Below are 19,674 nucleotides of genomic sequence, written 5' to 3' on the forward strand. Positions count from 1 at the left end.
AGAAGAGTCCGGTAAGAGCATCGGTGGGGGGTCTGTCTCCTGACCAACAACAACTGGGTCAACCCCAAGGAGCTAAAAATACTTTCCCGTTCATGCTCGCCGGACCTGGAACATCTGTCCATCCAATGTCGCCCATTTCATCTCCCCCGAGAATCCACCGCCATAATCATGACAGCGGTGTACATTCCTCCTCAAGTGAATACTGTCAGGGCCCTGGCGGATCTACAGGTCCATCTAAACAATCACCAGATCAAACATCCAGACGCAGCCATGATCGTAGCCGGCGATTTCAATCAGGCGAATCTGAAGAAAGTGATGCCAAACTTCTTCCAGCACATCGCTTGCACCACCAGGGGAGGAAATACGCTGGATCATTGTTACACCCCGTTCAGAGCCGGAGCTCCTCCATTAGCTGGATCAACGAGCACATCGGATCATGACGCCATCTTGCTCTACCCGGCCTACAGGCAGAGATCACGTGATGCTGTCGTGTCACATGAGGTAAAGAAGTGGTCCGACCAATCAGAGGCCACGCTACAGGACGCACTGGATGGCGTCAACTGGGGGATGTTTCAATCTAGCTCCAGTGACATCAGTGAGTTTGCTGATGTTGTTGTCAGGTTCATAACAACACTAGCAGATAGCATTGTACCCACGAAGACGGCTCGAGTCTTCTCGAACCAGAAACCGTGGGTTGACAATACTATCCGAGTGGCCCTGAATGCTCGCACTGCTGCTTATAACCTGGGCAGAGCGTCAGGAAATATGGAGGAGTATAAGGCTACAGTCTATACTCTGTGCAAGGCCGTAAAGCTTGCTAAGAAGACATACGCTGGCAAGATGGAGGCACAAATGGCCCAGAATGACACAAGAGGTTTATGGCGAGGACTACGGACGATAACTGACTACAAAGTCAGCGCCCCCTCAATCGGGAGTGCCGACGCCTCTCTCGCGGATCAACTCAACTCCTTTTACGCACGGTTTGGTGCAAACAGTGGTGACACTAGCTCACCGGCTAACACGTCACTGACGCGCCGGCCGTCTTGGAGGGGGGGGGGGGCATCCGCAGGGGAGGGGGGGCACTCTCTCATTGACAGAACACAGTGTGAGAAGAGCATTTATGCGGGTGAACACCAGAAAAGCAGCTGGCCCAGATGGGATAACAGGACGTATACTTAAGTCTAACCAGCTGTGCTAACCAGCTAGCCCCAGTGTTCACCACCATATTCAATCTATCCCTGGCTGAGTCCATGGTCCCTGCCTGCTTCAAGGTGTCCACCATAATCCCGGTACCAAAAAAATCCTCTCCAGCAGGCCTTAATGACTACAGACTAGTGGCACTCACCTCTGTGGTCATGAAATGTTTTGAGAGGATGGTTAAGGATTACATTTGTGCCTTCCTCCCCAGTGATATGGACCATTTGCAATTTGCATACAGGTCAAACAGGTCCACTGACAATGCGGTCTCTCAGGTACTTCACAACACCCTCTCTCACCTAGACAGCCAGAAGGGGGGCTATGTGAGACTGTTGTTCATTGACTATAGCGCAGCATTCAACACCATAGTCCCCACCAGACAAGTGGACAAGCTGATTGAGCTGGGTCTGAGCTCCGCTCTGAGCGCCTGGATACTGGACTTTCTGAGTGAAAGGCCTCAGGCGGTCAGGGTGGGGGGTCAGACCTCCAACACCATCACCCTGAGTATCGGGTCCCCCCAGGGCTGTGTCCTGAGCCCCCTGCTGTATTCACTCTACACACATGACTGTGTGGCCAGGTTCAGCTCCAACTCCATAGTGAAGTTTGCGGACGACACAGTGGTGGTGGGGCTGATCTCTGACAACGATGAGAAGGCCTACCGGGAGGAGGTTGATGTACTGGCACGCTGGTGTCAGGACAACAGCCTGCTCCTGAACATTGGTAAAACCAAGGAGCTGATCGTGGATTTTAGGAGAACACAGCAGGGGACACACACACCACTGTGGATAAACGGGGCTACCGTGGACAGGGTGAGCAGCTTTAAGTACCTGGGGGTTGACATCTCAGAGGATCTGACATGGACAACACACATAGACTCAGTTGTAAAAAAGGCGAAGCAGCGCCTCTACCACCTGAGACAGTTAAGGAAGTTCAGAGTATCGGGGAAGATATTCCAGTCCTTCTACTCCGGAGCTGTAGAGAGCATCTTGACTGGAAACATCACTGCCTGGTATGGAAACAGCAAGGCACAGGACAAGAAGGCCCTACAGAGAGTGGTGCGGTCAGCTGAGCGTACTACGGGTATTGCACTACCACCCCTGCAGGACTTATATAACAAGAGGTGCAAATCCAGAGCCTGTAGAATAATGAAAGACCCTCACCACCCCAACAACAGCCTGTTCAAGCTGCTGCGGTCAGGCAAACGCCTGCGCACACCAGCAACTAGGACAGAGAGACTTCGGCTCAGCTTCTTCCCCCAGGCCATCAGAGTCTTGAACACTGAACTCTCCACACACAAGCACACATACTGTATACACTCACACACTAGTCACTTTAGCACGAACACACACACACACACTTTATGTACATTATACCTGTTATGTCTTATTCTTATTACTTGTATTATTGCACAATCGCTGCGGGCATGACCCCCGCCTTTCACTGTATGCCCTGTATGCCGTGACAAATAAAACTCTTGACTTGACAATAAAACAGATGATTCTGAGTCAAAGGCACGTGTCTGTTTTAACATTTTATGTGTCTTTACACATGTATTACCATTGAAAAATAAAAGCAGATCCGGTCAATTTGTTGTAGGTTTGAGTTTGCTGTGTATTCTTGCCTTGCATGAAATGTTGGGGAGTGGTTTTGATTTATTGATTGATTGAAAACTTTATTAACAGATTGCAGAATGGGTACAATACAGTACAGCTCAATACACACAATTGTTAAGGGGATGCAGACCAGAGAAAGACTTTCGTCTTGTTTACATCAGGGTCCCCCATTTTCAATTAATCAGGACATAATATGACATACATGACATACAGATACAGTACTGCTACATCTATACATTTATGACATACCAGATTTGCAAATACAGTACTGTTTGTGATACAAAAAGAGTCCAGAAAAGAAAGTATACATTTGGCGTAAAAACTGTACATTGGAGGAGGTTGGGTAGGTGGGGTGGGGTTGGGTTGCGTAGGAGGGTTGGGTGGGGAACACTGTACAACTGTACAAGCAAAACTGTACATTGGAATATTGACAAAACCATACTTGGTAATTTACTGTACATTGGAGGGGGTTGGGTTAGGACATTTACAGGGGCCAGTTTCGAATTGCAGTCTCCCGTAGGTGTTCTTTGAGAGTGGTTTTGAAAGTGGGTAGTGATTCACATTCCTTTACAGCTTTGGGTAGGGCGTTCCACATTGATGTGGCATAATTGCGAAACGTGTTTAGTCCCTTGTTTGAGCCGAATCTGGGTTTAACATGATTTGTGGAGCTCCCTCTGGTGTTGTGATCGTGGTATTCACTGACCTTTGGGAAGTATTTTGACATGTACATGGGTACCTTGGTCGTGTAGTGTATCTTGTAGACCAGGCCCATTGCAAGTTGCTGTACTCTGTCGTCTACTCTAAGCCATCCTAGGTTGTCAAAGTGGGCAGGGGTGAGGTGGGTTCTAGGAGTAAGGTCAAGCAGTAGTCTGACCAGTTTGTTTTGAGATGTTTTGCTTTGGTACCATGAGGTGCAAGCATAGTCGTAGTACCCTTGAATGAGTGCTCCTGCCAGAGTCTTCAGGGTATTCTTGTTTACCAGAGAGGAGATCCGGTACAAGAATCGAGTTCGTTGGTTGACTTTTTTTATTACATTGGATGCCCTTTTGTCACAGGAAAGATTAGCCTCTAGGATGGAACCCAGGTAGGTAATTTCATCTTTCCTTGTGACAATATTGTCATCCACTGTAACTGAGAAGCCGTCGGTCTTGCTGAGTTTGTTATTTGAACCGAAGATAATGGACTCTGTTTTGCCCATGTGTAATGATAGTTTGTTATCAGCGAGCCATATGCAGATTCTGCCTAGTTCCGAGCTGAGGGTTTTTTCAACCTGTAACTTGTTCTTGTCAGAGACCAGCAGGGCTGTGTCGTCCGCAAACAGGAACAGGTTGCAGTCACAAGCTGACGACATGTCATTTGCATAAATTAGGAACAGTAGCTGTCCTAGTATGCTTCCTTGTGGAACACCACAGCTCACTGGGAGGGGGGGGGGATAGGGTACCGTTTACCTCCACCATCTGTTCCCTCCCCTCAAGGTAGGATTGCATCCAGCTCACTGATAGACTATCAAAACCAATTGCTTTTAGCTTGTCAATCAGAATGGAGTGATTGACAGTGTCGAAAGCCTTTTGTAGGTCCAGCATGACCATGCCGCAGTATTTGCCCCCATCCACCTCTTGTTTGATGTGGTCGTTCAAATAGAGAAGGCATGTGTCAGTGGAGTGGGATGTTCTGAAGCCAGATTGGAATTCGTAGATTAGATTTCTTTCCGCTAGGTACTTTTCGACCTGTTCGTAGACTATTTCTTCCATGACTTTCGAGATGGAGGTAAGAATAGAAACAGGGCGGTAGTTGCCTGGGTCTAATTTGCTGCCCTTTTTGTGCAGAGGGGTCACCCTCACAATTTTGAAGTCCTTGGGGACGTGTGCCTGTTTTATGGAGAGATTCATTATGTGTGTGATGACTGGGGTGATGGCGGCTGCTGAGTCTCTGAGGAATTTGGAGGGGTGTTGTCATGGCCAGTGGCCTTGTTAGGTTGGAGGGCGCTCAGTTTTTTGAGTACATCATCTGTTGTTACCATTTCCAGCTTGAAGTCGTCTTTGCGGACCCCTAGGTTTTTGTAGTAAGCTACTATGTGTTCTACCCCATAATGCCCTGAGTGGGAGGGTAGTTTGTTTACCAGTGTTGTGGCTATGTTTGTGAAGAAAGTGTTTAAGTAATTGGCTACATCCAGCTTGTCTGTGATGAGCGTGTTGTCCGTCTTTATGTTTATGTTTGAGAATCTGGTTTTAAGATTCTTACTGCAGCCTAGTTGATTATTGAGTAATTCCCAAAGTGGTTACCATAGTTATGTGATGCCTTGCTGGAAGAAAGATTCTAAACATTCTGTAAGATGTTGACAGTTGAGGTCAAACTATACCGTAAGTGAGAAATAGTTCCTATACTCAGAAAAATATATTACACTGAATAATATTGTATAGTTTGTTTATAATTCAGATGTATTATGTTTAGACTTGGTCCTCAAAATGAATGGAAGTGAATAAGGAGCCAGACACCTGGGAGGAATGGTGGTGTTGACAGGGGGTGACAGGGGCAGTAGTGGTCGCTAGCTTACTTACTTTTGATAGAGGTAAGACTACTGATAAGAGGTAAGTTCTACTAAAGTGAAATGTCCCTTTAACACCCATATTTATGAATAATGAAAACCAGCTGATACAAAATGTGAAGGGAATGGAGAAAATGTTCTCCACCACCTCTCATCCTAACAACATCCTACTTTATATGTGTGTGTGTGTGTCGTGTGTACGTGTGTGCCTGTGTGTGTGTGTGTGTGTGTGCGTGTGTGTGCGTGTGTTGTGTGTGTGTCATGTGTGTGTGTGTGTCGTGTGTGTGTGTGTGTGTTGTGTGTGTGTGGGTCGTGTGTGTGTGCGTGTGTGTGCGTGTGTTGTGTGTGTGGCGTGTGTGCGTGTGTGTGTGCGTGTGTGTGTGTTGTGTGTGTGTGCGTGTGTGTGTGTGCGTGTGTGTGCGTGTCGTGTGTGTGTGCGTGCGTGTGTGTGTGTGCGTGTGTGCGTGTGTGTGTGGTGTGTGCGTGTGTGTGTCGTGTGTGTGCGTGTGTGTGTTGTGTGTGTGTGCGTGTGTGTGTGTTGTGTGTGTGTGGGTCGTGTGTGTGTGCGTGTGTGTGTGTTGTGTGTGTGTGTTCGTCGTGTGTGTGTGTGTGTTGTGTGTGTGTGCGTGTGTGTGTGTTGTGTGTGTGTGGGTCGTGTGTGTGTGTGTGTGTGTCGTGTGTGTGTGTTCGTCGTGTGTGTGTGTTGTGTGTGTGTGTGTGTGTGTGTGTGTGTGTGTGTGTGTGTGTGTGTGTGTGTGTGTGTGCGTGTGTGTGTGTGTGTGTGTGTATGTGTGTCCTCAGGCAGTGGGGCAGAGAATGCGGAGGAGAGGCTGGTGAACTACCTGCTGAGTCCAGAACGCTACAACAAGCTGATCAGACCTGCTGTCAATAAGAGCCAACAGGTCACTATCTCTATACAAGTGTCCCTGTCCCAGCTCATCAGTGTGGTAGGTACACACACACACACACACACACACACACACACACACACACACACACACACACACACACACACACACACACACACACACACACACACACACACACACACACACACACACACACACACACACACACACACACACACACACACACACACACACACACACTCAGACATACACACACAACTATAACACACACACAGATGCACACACACAAGTGACACAACACACATTCCATTGCATGACTACTGCTCACCTGGCTAGATATAGCAGTGTTGGGTAAACAAACCACTAGCTACTTCACAATGAAAAGAGGTTCAACAATTTTTGTGTGTTATTAACACTTTGGACGCAAACAACGAGTACACTCGTTATTGCCTGCCATGCGTTGTGCGCCAACAACGAGGGAACTCGTTTTTGGGATCAATATTAAATTTTTTTGTCATGGCATTCATAATTCATCCAGCCTCCCTCCGGGATGCAGCTGGACCCTGTTCTGATATTGCAACGCCTCAATACCGCCGCCTGGTGGATTTCGGGCGAGTTACACTCCACGCCAAACCGGAAGTGGCGCTCGGTGCATCAGGGAAATTCCTCCACCAGAGATATATTGTAACGTGGGTCTAGATACACAATCGAGTGCATTGGGATCGCTTTCTAAACGCAATAATCAATATGATTTTGGCGTTTATTGCGTCATACAAACGGAAAATGGATCTAGCAGATCGACGTCAAATAATTGGAATATTTTTCCTCCAGTCTCATCGGCGAACGGTAAGAGGAATCTAACGTTATTTTCAGCTTGATTGTCCATTTATTTGTTTGCAATCAGTCTGATCAACATATCAACCCATACTAAATAAAGCCGTCACTGACGATCAAGGAATTATAAACGACCCCCCACCCCCTTTCCTTCACGCATGATGAAGCATAATGTATACCCATCATATACATTTGAAATCTTTAATATAGCGTGTATAGGAAAGAAACGCCAATCGATAATCTATCATATGCGTCGGGCCTATAACGCGCGTTTTAGGAATTACTGCAAAAAAACGTAAAAACATATTTATATTCACGACGGTATTAACACAACAATGTAAGAATAAAAAAATATAACGTTCCCACATCCGGAACGATAGATACCCGATGTTGAATGGGCCATAGTAATGTCGATATAGCTATAATATTTAAAAAGTTATAGCCCTGCAAAGAAGGTAAACATCTCCATAGTATTACAGCGCTGGCAGACTGGGCACAAAGATGGGCATACTGCGTGGCAGACAATGTGTTAAACTAACACGACTTTTCCAAACTACATTGTGGAAAAGGATCACAATCTTAAATTGGGAATATCATATGGAGCAACAAATGAGCTGAGGCTGAGTGAAGGTGGGTGCATTTGATTATGTGACCAGGACAGGCAAAATGTAAGGTTATCCTATAACCCTAGTTATATGAGTATAGCGAGCGCTCTGCTCTATTGGAACTATCCCTTTATTCACTCTAATAATGAATAACTTTCTCCACATGCACACACCTATTTACCTCCGCCTGGCCACACCCATATCCGCTCCTATATAAGCGGGGTCGTGGCCACACAATCAGCTCCTTCCCAAGTCTTTCACCACCGAAGGCGAAGACCATGGGGTCCTCAGTGAGTCAGAGCAGAGCGGTCGCTATACTCATATAACTAGGGTTATAGGATAACCTTACATTATAGATCGTATAGCTTTACGCTCTGCTCTATTGGAACACAGGAGCTGAGCAGAACGAAAAGCTCGACAGATGTACCCGCTGAGGCCCCCTACAACCATCAGAACCGGGGAGGACCAGAGCCCCCCGGTCCCCCCTAGTGGAGGACGAGAGGGAATCGGATCCGACTGTGTGAAGAGGGTTTAGCACCTCAAACGCACAGGGTGAGCAGACCGTGGGACTTACCTTCGTTCAGAAGGACCCGCGACCACTCAGGCGTGCATCCCACATGCCACCAGGAAACGGACGGGAAGCAAAACACCCCCATCACAGCCCCCAACATCACGGGGTCGAAGGTCAGGAACCCAACCCCGTGGCAAGGCTGCAGCAGCGGAGCGCGGAGGAGGTCCCAGCCCTAGGACAACCTGAGGGCTAGGACCCCCTGAAAAAAGGGGCCTGGTGAGGCCAACGAGGTCGTAGCATCGGGACCCCACCAGACGGTCACTGGTGACACCACCCCCCACATCGCCAGCGTATCGGACAGGGCCCAAATCAAGAGCAGGCCCTTTCCCCCTTGGCACACCGCTCTGAAGCACTCTACAAGAGGCTACCCCCCCACAACACTGCAGGGCCATTCGGCGTGCCGGGGAGACAACCCCCAAGGAGGTTGATCCCTCAATCCAGGCAACAGGCCCCAAGAGCAGAACTCGACCTGTGCCTGGAGCACTGCGGACTAGACAGGCGCCTAAAGGGTCTACTGTGAGAACAGTATCCCGGCGGAAGGGGTGTTCGGTATGCTGTGCACCATGTCATAACCTCCACAAACCCGACCCCCCAATTCAGCGGGTCGAGGTTCACAGAAGAGGCTGACACAATTGGCAGACGTCATGAAAGATGCGGGGGCACACTCTCGGGCAGACGGGGTCAAGCCCGGCCTCAACCCGAGAGTCGACTGCTACCAACACACCGGGGAACCAACCACTCCCCTATGTTTAGTTTAACAGGAGGCGGTTGTTCCCTTAACCCACCAAGAAAACCAAGAAACATAACTGCGTGTATACACAGGCTATACAAGCAGTACAAGTGTTTCAGTTTTCAAAGGGTTAACCCAGGCCAACAGGTCGACGAGAACGAGTTCGGACCTGGGCCTGGCGGACCGGGACCTACACAGGGATGCCTAGAGGGGTTGACAGGAACCTCCTCGACAGCCCCCTCCCATCCCCGCCCAGCAGGGGGAGGGAGGGGTGAAATAAATGGAGAAGGACCAGGCCCCCTAACACAGCGCAAGGCACAACACAGTATGGACCAAGCATGTCACTGTTAAGGGCAACTCGTAGTGGCATACACATGACACACACATCCACGACATCAATCCCCGCGACGCCAAGGCCGACCCGGCATTTCCCCCCCGGAAAAGCACATCTGCGGGGTACCAGAACAGCAGATCTGCGCCCCGGCGGACAACGGGTTAACTGACCTGGTCCGGCGCGACCAGAACCAGTCCCGTGTCCTAGTCACGCGGCCATCCCCAGTCCTAAGAGGGGGGTAGGTACGCGTGTCGATCCAAAACATCACAGAGGGCGCCACCAAGACGGTCAGTATGCGAATGCACTGCTCCTGGTGGCCCACCTCATGGGCGTGAGACCCCTCCGCCAATGTATTGATCTACTCCGTCATCTCCCCCCGGAGATAATAATAATAATGCATTTTATTTATAAGGCGCCTTTCAAGGCACTCAAGGTCGCCGTACAACAATTTAAAAACAGTTAATTTACAATCACAATCCATAAAAAAATTAAATCAGACAAAAAATTTAATCAGACATACGCCTGCCTAAACAGGTGGGTTTTGAGGTGGGTTTTAAATGGGATGATGGAGTCAATGTTCCTGATGTCGGGGGGAGGGAGTTCCAGAGGCGGGGAGCAGAGCAGCTGAAGGCTCTTGACCCCATGGTGGACAGACGGGCTGGGGGGACTGTCAGGTTGATGGAGGAGGCAGACCTGAGGGACCGGGTGGGAATGTTGATGTGGAGGAGGTCGGACAGGTATGGAGGGGCGAGGTTGTGGATGGCCTTGAATGTATGGAGGAGGATCTTGTAGTCTATGTGGTGTTTAATGGGAAGCCAGTGTAGTTGGCGTAGGACGGAGGTGATATGACTGATGACAGGGGTTCTGGTTATTATACGGGCAGCAGCATTCTGGACCAGTTGGAGCTTATGGAGGAGTTTGTGGGGGAGACCAAAGAGAAGGGAGTTGCAATAATCCAAGCGGGAAGTGACGAGTGAGTGGACCAGGATTGCGGCGCTGTTGGGAGTGAGTGAAGGGCGGAGGCGGTTGATGTTGCGAAGGTGGAAGTAGGCGGACCGGATGGTGTTATTGATGTGGGAATGGAATGATAGAGTGCTGTCGAGGACGACACCCAGACTCTTGACCTGGGGGGAAGGGGAAACCAAGGAGTTGTCTATGGTGAGGGTGAAACTCGGGTGCTTGGTGAGTGTGGACTTGGAGCCAATGAGGACTACCTCTGTTTTATCACTGTTTAGTTTAGATGTACGTGAGCCATCGAGTCTAACCTAGTGCACTGGTGCTCGGTAGAGATCTCCTTGCCAGCCTCCCGCATAAAAAACGCTGTTTCTATGAATTGGGCAACCAAGGCGCGTCAGCCCATAACGTGGTTCCACATTGAAAGCACCCAGGGCCAGCGCTATATGCACGTCGAGAACCCAAAACACATCAATGGTGAATTCTAATAAGAAACACCAGACAACGTTCCCTCCATGCTGTCTGGGACGAGGAGCAGGAAGCCGGTCAATAAGACACATATACGGGTCTCATATGACGCGTCTGAGGATAAACTCTGTCAATTCTGCTCTTTACACAAGAGGGGAAGACAGAAAATCCCCCAGAGAGACCTCTACATGAGTAACAATTGAAAAATATATATGTAATAATTGGGCCAAGTGACCAAAGGCCCGATACACATTTTAATAGAGAGCAGAGCAGAAAACAAACAGTTTTCAAATGCATCGAATCATCCGACTTTGACAGCGGTCCGCAGCACAGAGCCTGAAAAAACTCACGGATGTCTCATGGAAAACGCACCCAGTGACGTATTCCATGGCCGGGGAAATCCTGTGACCCACCCATCCTAATATGGAGTGGGACCAGGGAACCCCCTCCCCCCTTCCCCCTCCCTGTGACGCGCTGACCCCACAGCCCGACAGGGAGACTGACGGACAGGAGGCCCAACCCCCTGGCCAATCAGTAAAAAGGGGGAGGGGTTTATCATTTCACCCCATATGACCCCACACCCCTGATACGATGCAACAACAAAGCAGCGCCATGACACTAGTTGTTAGCGCGCTACATGAAAGCGCATATACCTGTTAGGGTAATAGCTTTACATTCTGCACGCCAGCCACAGACGATAAACTCGTTTGTGTAAAAAACTGGCTTTTATACAAGGCTTAGGCTTGGCGAAACTTGCCACCCGCATTTTTATACCTTTACCCTAAAGTAAAGAAAAAACACAGATTTTAAAGAGAGGGTCCAAGGACCTTGGTACAATAGCTATATATGTAACCACTTCTGCAGGCTAACACTCAACCCAGTTGTGGACTCAATGCCACGTTTACTTAAACGTAACATGAACACACACAACCCCCTTCATACAATGAAAAATGCAAAAGTTCACTCTTACTACTGCAAGAAGAACGCCGTCTTTTATGACGAGAGAAGACATAAGTCCTCGACCAAGTGCTAGCCACAGGCCTTGCTAAGCTCATACATAATAGCAACCAAAAAACTATTTTCAGAGAAAACTGCCACACTCCCTAAGCAAGAACACAACCCCAACAGCAGTTGAGGGTTTACATCATATCCCCAAATATATAGTGAATAAACACGTTTTGTAACAAAAAACAGTCCCTCACCAGGAGGGACCCTTCATTTAATAACAAAATCATAATTTTGGGGGGGGGGGGGGGGGCAAACAGGGGAGTCACTAGCGTCGCCTGCCGCGTGCAGAACACCGTTTGCCCCCACGGGAAGCCGGCCCGGAGGGACGGTGCTGAGGAGCCTCCTGGTCATGTCGATCCCTACCGTTCCCTACGGGCGCAGGGCGACTGGCTGCAGCGGTAGCGGCACTTCCTCCACTCCTGGCCTTCTTCGCGGAAGGCCCAGCAGCGGCGGTGGTGACGGTGGCAACGGCCGCAGGCCTCTGCCGGCGTTGCCTCCTCCTCACGTCATCGGTGGCATCGGGTCTGGGAAAATGGGGCTGGAGCACGGAGCACTCCTCCTCCATCTCCCTGCAGGCTGCCGTCATCTGCTGCATGGCCGACCCGAAAAGTCCAGCATCGGAGTGGGGGGCCGTGAGCAGTGGAATCCTCCTCTGGTCCGGCACCCGCGCCTTCTCCAGCCAAAGGTGGCACTGGATGAGAGTGGCCAGGGCGCGCTCCTTCCTGGCGGCTATCGCCTGCAGCTGGGTCAGATGCAGGATGGCTCCAGCCGCCTGGGCGTGGAGGTACCGTTGATGGTCATCTAGTACCGTCCCACCTGCCATCAGCCCCGATATGTAGCGCGCCAGCTGCACAATGTTGGAGGTTGCAGCCAGGCTCTGTGTCGAGGCGATGTACACCTGGTCACTCCACGACGCCAACTGCCTAGCCGACTTCCCCTGGGGAACTGGCTTTCTTAATGGCTCCCACACCATCTCGGGGCAAAGGATGGCTGCCATCGGGCTATCAAGTCGAGGCACCCCGTCCCTTAGCCCCTGGACCAAACCCACCACCCGCGTGACTGGCATGTAGGCGGGGGTAAGGCCAACGATGCGGGATATTACCTGTCCCCGTGCCACGTAAGCTTCCATTGCTGGGAAGAATGGGCAGACAACGCCTGTCTCTCTCACAGGACGACGTTGCCAGAGATGACCTATCATGTCATCGGGAACAGGTGCCGGCAGTGGCTGCGGCAACGCCACGCCATTGGCGGCTGCGGCAGCCGCCATGAGGATGGGGAACAAGGCAAGCAACTCCCCTTGCATACCTTCTTCCACGTCACTCGCATCCCTCGTGTACGGGAGGCTACACTGGGCGCCATCGTCCAACGCGGCAGATAGCTGGGCATCTCGTCTCCGGGGTGGAGGTTTTAACCCAGTCCCAGAGTACAAGGAACCCCAGGGAGACGTAGCACTCCCTGCCACTCCCTGAAGGGGAGAGTGACACGTCTCCACTGGGCCTTCGAACAAGAGAGCCCCCGCCCCCTCCATGTAATCCTCAGTCTCCATCGGATATGGAGAAGAGGCGAGAGAACTCTTGCTCGGCTCCAGCACAACACTACAACCAGGCCGCTCACCCCCGCTGCTCGCCGTCTTACGACGAGAGCGAGCCGAGGCGAAGAGTCTGCGACACAAATCCCCAGCCACCAGAGGAACTGTCGGCCTGTCGGCCGACTGTCCTCTGGTGGGGGAAACAGGGCCGGAACTCGGCCACCTCACAGGAGATGAGAGCTCAACGGCCCCTGGGCGAAGCACACTCTCCTCCGGGCGCCACCCAGGCGCACCTGCCTGCCATGACAGTGGAACCAGAGACGCCCCACGACGCACGTAGGACGCCGCGATAGTGAAGCACTGGTGGAGGGTAGCGTTGTAGTCGTCTAGACCCTCCGACGGTGAAGACATTATCTCTTTGTTTTTTCGAAAAATAGAGAGAGAGAGAAAAAACAAAGATACAATGTCAACGTAGCTCCTCTCCAACAAACTACTTTGGCACTAAACTTAAAGTGGTGTATACAGACACTTTCGGTGGTGAAAGTAGGGAAGGAGCTGATTGTGTGGCCACGACCCCACTTATATAGGAGCGGATGTGGGTGTGGCCAGGCAGAGGTAAATAGGTGTGTGCATGTGGAGAAAGTTATTCATTATTAGAGTGGATAAAGGGATAGTTCCAATAGAGCAGAGCGTAAAGCTATACGATCTATAACCTCACCTGGGGCGCTTTCACACCGGCTCCAGCTCCGTTCTGGAGCCTCTGAACCTTGGTGCTCTCTGGCGAACCAGCCCGTGTTTACACCTATTTAAGGAGAACCAACGTTCCACCGGTCTCCGTGGGCGTTACTCAGGCGGAGGTAAACACAACCATGAACACGACAGTGGCAAAATGCATTGCACCGGCATTGCACCATGCTGATCCACTCAACAGGTAGCGATCTCAAGATGAGATCCGATTCAAATGTATTGTCATTATACAGCACAATACACCATCCAACCAGAGTGGATAAAGAAATGCTCCAGAAATGTATATGTGTAGGGAAAGGCTTAGCGAGTCAGCTCGCGAGCGCACACACAAAAACATACACGCACACACACGCACTGTATACGTTTGAAATGAATCGTTCCAGCAAAGTAGGCTTCTATTATTCGAATGACTTGTTTTAATGGGTATCATAGTAGTAAGTCCTACTGTAGAACATGACATATTAGCATGACATCTGATTTATTATTGTCAATACTGGACATTAATAATTGGCTCTTGACAAGTGTAAACTATGGATTAGTCAGTCACAGTTAATGTCAGACCGTTTAGCTCAACGGATTAGTGCGGCGTCCTGTGGATCCTATCGTCCCAGGTTCAAATCTCTCGGTTGTCTGAGGGTTAGGGTGGGGTACCGAACTCTGTACTTTTAAGGGTAGTACCGACCGAATTACGTCGGTACTACTGAGTATCGATTCACGTTATATCAATCGGTGCCACATTCCGGTACCCAAATAATAATAATAGAAAATAATCAGAATTCCAATGACGTGCAATTGTCATTTCATTATAGACACAGACCAGTGCGGACCATTAATGAAATGCAATTGTCATTTCATAAGACACAGACAAATGGCTAACGTTAGCCATTAACTAAGCTAAGCCGTTAGCCGCTAACCCTGGAAACACTTACAGCGGAGTGACTCCACGACACCAGTTCCATTAGTGAGGAAAGAGGGGGGTTATATTGACGAGGCTTGACAACAGAGGTTCAAAGATAACTTCACATTTATTGGCTGTTCGTTTCTATATATGCATCGGGCTCCTCCAGGTTCCAGGTCTGTGTTGACTTCCTAGTGTGACATCACATCAACTACGGCAACCAAGACGTTCAAACTCAAACCTAATACATCACAGAGGGAGGGGGGGGGGCTGTATCTCTCTCACTCTCATTCTCTCTCTCTCTCTCTCTCTCTCTCTCTCTCTCTCTCTCTCTCTCTCTCTCTCTCTCTCTCTCTCTCTCTCTCTCTACGTTCAATGATTTAAAGTAGCCAAACATTACACTATAAATACTAACTGGATAGTTCATGATATAAACATTTCATTTCATTATCTGAAATATTCTAAAATCATTAAGTCTGTTATAAGCCATTAGGAGACAGCAGGAGACACACACACCACTGAGGATAAACGGGGCTACCGTGGACAGGGTGAGCAGCTTCAAGAACCTGGGGGTCCACATCTCAGAGGACCTGACATGGACAACACACATAGACTCAGTCGTAAAAAAAGGCGAAGCAGCGCCTCTACCACCTGAGACAGTTAAGGAAGTTCAGAGTATCTGGGAAGATACTCCAGTCCTTCTACTCCGGAGCTGTAGAGAGCATCTTGACTGGAAACATCACTGCCTGGTATGGCAACAGCACGGCACAGGACAAGAAGGCCCTACAGAGAGTGGTGCGCTCAGCCGAGCGTACCACGGGTATTGCACTACCAACCCTGCAGGTCCTATACAACAAGAGGTGCAAATCCAGAGCCTGCAGGATAATGAAAGACCCTCACCACCCCAACAACAGCCTGTTCACGCTGCTGCGGTCAGGCAAACGCCTGCGAGCACCAGTAACCAGGACAGAGAGACTTAGGCTCAGCTTCTTCCCCCAGGCCATCAGAGCCTTGAACACTGAACTCTCCACGCACAAGCACACATGAGCATACACACAACACACACACTGTACACGCTCACACACTAGCAGCCACTTTAACATGAGCACACACTCACTCATGCTGCACACGCTCACACTATGGACACTTTACAGAAGGAAAGATCACTTTAAGAATAGTATAGCTTGAGATCGTATAATATAGCATTGTATAGCAGTGTACATAAAGACCCAATGCCTCATCCGTAGCTAACAGTGTACTGCACTGCCACAGGACCTAGCATGTCCTACCATGCTCTGTAAATAGCTCATGTACAGACACCGATATGCCTACTTTGTTTACTTGTTTATTGCAAGTCGCTCTATTGGTTGGACTCTTATTATTATTACTTGTACTATTGCACATCGTTGCGGGCGAGACCCCCCGCATTTCACTGTATACCTGTATGCCGTGACAAATAAAACTCTTGTATCTTGTATCTGGTATCTTGTATCCCTTTGTGTGTGTGTGTGTACATGCACGTCCCATCTCTGGTCTTTGGAACGACCAGATGAGGTCAGAGGAGTTTGATAGTATTTACTGAGGATGGCCACAGATAATGTTGATATTTAAACTTAAAAAAGAATAATACATAATAAATGTATACATGATCATGCAACATAAAAAATCTGTTTGGGAGAGGGGGGTAGGGAGGGGTTTGTGTGGTGTGATAACAATGTTGAAATTAAGAAGTTTAGACTTTAGTTTAGAATAACTTTTTTTGTTATAATGAAAGTACCAAAAAAGGTACCGTCTGGTAACAGTATCGATTCCCAGGTATTGGTACCGGTTAAAATGTGAACGGTACCCAACCCTACTGAGGGTGTGTTGTAGGGAGAGGACAGGGAGCAACAGCAGAGGTTCACAAAGCTACCATGATGTCAGGTGGGTCATGTGAGAGTCCACAATGCAACGCAGTCAGCTGTAATGTGGACGCCATCTAGCCGTTATCCTCCTGTCAATTCCAACACTAACGTCAATACCACACCGGCAACCAACTAACAATAGCGTTGCTAGCTAGCAACATCCCAGTGATGTGACACCCCTCACAGGACCTTTCCTTACAGCTTTTTCTTCATTGGCAGCTTTCAGCCACTCAATATATGATTTATATGTTTATATGTTCCTATGCGCAGTCCATACTCAAACTATTGAGGCGCTAGGGCAAGTGTTACCAAGACAGGAGGGTCGTGGCTAGAGGGCATTCATGTCCCAGCCGGCTGAGTTGCATTGTGGATCCTCACATGACCCACATGACATCACGGCAGCTCTGTGAACCTCTGCTATTGTTGAGGTGGAATCAGCAAATGCTAAATGTTTAGGTAAGTATATTAAATACATTTGTAATGAACTATCTACATGGCCCAAAGTAGTTAAAGGTGCACTATGCAGTTTCGGGGAAGGGGGATTTGTTAACATTTGCAAAACCTGCAATTAGTGTAACATATAACATATTTACTATACATGTGATCCTTAGAATTATTGTGTCTTATGTCATCATAAATCAAAACAAAATAGTTTTGAGGGACCGTGACCCAAAACATAAGCCTTCTTTGAATGAAGCAAAATTGAGAATTCTTTCAATTCTCTTGAGTTTCAAATTTCTCTCCCAAAGCTGTATAGCACCCCTTTAATTACTAAGATTTGAATGCAGTTAAACTACCTAACTACTGCAACTTATAGTTAAACTAGTTATTATAACTACTTATAGTTAACTACTCCCGACACTGAAATGTATACTCTGGAATAGGGATGTCCGATATTATCGGCCTACCGATATTATCGGCCGATATTGGCATTCAAATATGATATCGGAAAATATCGGTATCGGTTTTCAATTTTTTTTAAATTTGTTTTTATTGTTTTACATTTCTATAACCTTTATTTATCCAGGCAAGCAAGTAAGAACAAATTCCGATTTTATTTATTGTCAAAAGTATGCATAATGTTGTGTTAATTCCACAACAAGAGATATCTAATGTTAATTACCTGAAATTATTCCGTTTGGGGGGGGGAACCCTGCATATATCGGTATCGGTTGATATCGGTTGATATCGGTATCGGAAATTAAGAGTTGGACAATATCGGTATATCGGTATCGGTAAAAAAGCCAATATCGAGCATCCCTAAGTATCTCTGTCCTGCAGTGTTATAGGGTGATTACAGGGCAGGGTTTATGTGTCTGCTGTCTTACAGAATGAGAGAGAACAGATTATGACAACCAACCTGTGGCTGTTTCAGGTATGATCTTACCACTGCTATCAAACACTGTTTTAATCTACTCTAGTCTATTAGGTTCTAGGGGAGAACGGGGGACGTTGTCACACGGGTAGGTTGTCACATTCATTATATTTCACCACCAGAGGATCCTGTCTCCCATACTTTGGTATTTAAATGTCCAGAATTGGGGTCAGAGTTCACCTACATTGTCATATTTGGAGTGAAACAGCTGAATTTGAGGTGAGAGGACTTTTTGTGTTTTTCATGTCCATTTGTAAATATTCCGCTCCTCAGTATTTTTCTTCTAGGCTTTAACACAATTGGTTTATAATGAAACAATTATTACCCTTAAAAAGTGTGAAGGGATAGCTATAGTTTAGATTGTTGTTAGCTAGCTAACTAGTTGTTAGATGGCTGTTAGCCTTGATGCTATCAATACCTTCCAGTTGGGGTTGGTCGTCCGGGGCGCGTGAATATTAAAGGCAACCAACTTGTGTTCAGCTTTTCGTTCAGCGTTTCTCTGATTGGCCACACGGCCAATCAATCAATCCACTAGCACACGCCCTTGCGGCGCGGCAGAAGCGCTGGTCGAACCAGCGGTGTTCTGTTGTGTGACTGTACTACAGCGGTGTTCTGTTGTGTGACTGTACTAAACTCTTCCACCACATGACCGACATTTGACATACAGTACACCTCCTATCTATGTTGGGATTATGTTTGGTCATGACAAAACAATAAAAATCGCTACTGTTAGTAATGCTGCCACCACCCACTTCAATGACAGAGCTCTCATATTTGCGAATGCATAAACTATATCTTAAATTATGGCGATGTGTCTAATATGGCTGTCGCGAAGTCATTGATAAGCGACAGCCATATTAGACACATAGCCATAATTTAAGATATAGTTTATGCATTCGCAAAATATGAGAGCGCGCCGCTGTCATTTAAGGGCTTCCTACAACAGAGCACCGCCGCTGCTGCTGCTGAAGCTGTATCAAGCCGGCGGCGGCGCACGAAAGCCGGGGATAAACCACTGCGTCGCCCCGCTGGCGCTTCAGGCTCAGCAGCCTCCACGGGCGAAATAACATATAACGTTACAGTTCCACACTGATGTACAGTGAGTGTCTAATATGGCTGTCGCGAAGTCATGCCTCTCCCTCTGACAATATCATAATGATGTGTTTTCTATATTATATCCACAATCATTCATCTAAAAAATTGTATGGGCTTTGATTAAACATGTAACCTACACCTACTGTAACTTACTGTACCTCTGCTTCCTACAGCACAGCAGGTAATGGCGTTAATCAATGGAACGCGAAACATAATAACGTTACGCTTTCTAGTTCAGCCCATTTCATAACTGTATGGGCTTTGTTTATACACGAGTGAATCTGGTAGTTGGTTGTTAAAAACGTGAAACATAATAACGTTACGCTTTCTAGTTCAGCGCATTTCATAGCGCTCCACTGCTACCGCAGCCCAACACAAGTGCATTGGAACAGCAGCCAC

At 48.2% G+C, this 19,674-nt stretch overlaps 1 protein-coding gene across 1 annotated transcript in view; it reads left to right on the forward strand.

Moving 5' to 3' along the window:
* Window positions 1–6,155: 6,155 nt before the first annotated feature.
* LOC311232429 (neuronal acetylcholine receptor subunit beta-2-like) overlaps window positions 6,156–19,674 on the forward strand; it is a gene marked incomplete at its 3' end in the record, with an annotated part of 36,453 nt that continues 22,934 nt past the window's right edge. Inside the window, exons 1-2 of the mRNA XM_084319222.1 lie at window positions 6,156–6,302; window positions 18,136–18,180. Coding sequence (XP_084175348.1) covers window positions 18,154–18,180 — 27 coding nt within the window. The 5' untranslated portion in view covers window positions 6,156–6,302; window positions 18,136–18,153. The remainder of the gene's footprint in view (window positions 6,303–18,135; window positions 18,181–19,674) is intronic.

Source organism: Notolepis coatsorum, assembly GCF_963971535.1.
Source record: "Notolepis coatsorum genome assembly, chromosome: 7".
In the NCBI taxonomy this organism is placed as follows: Eukaryota; Metazoa; Chordata; class Actinopteri; order Aulopiformes; family Paralepididae; genus Notolepis; species Notolepis coatsorum.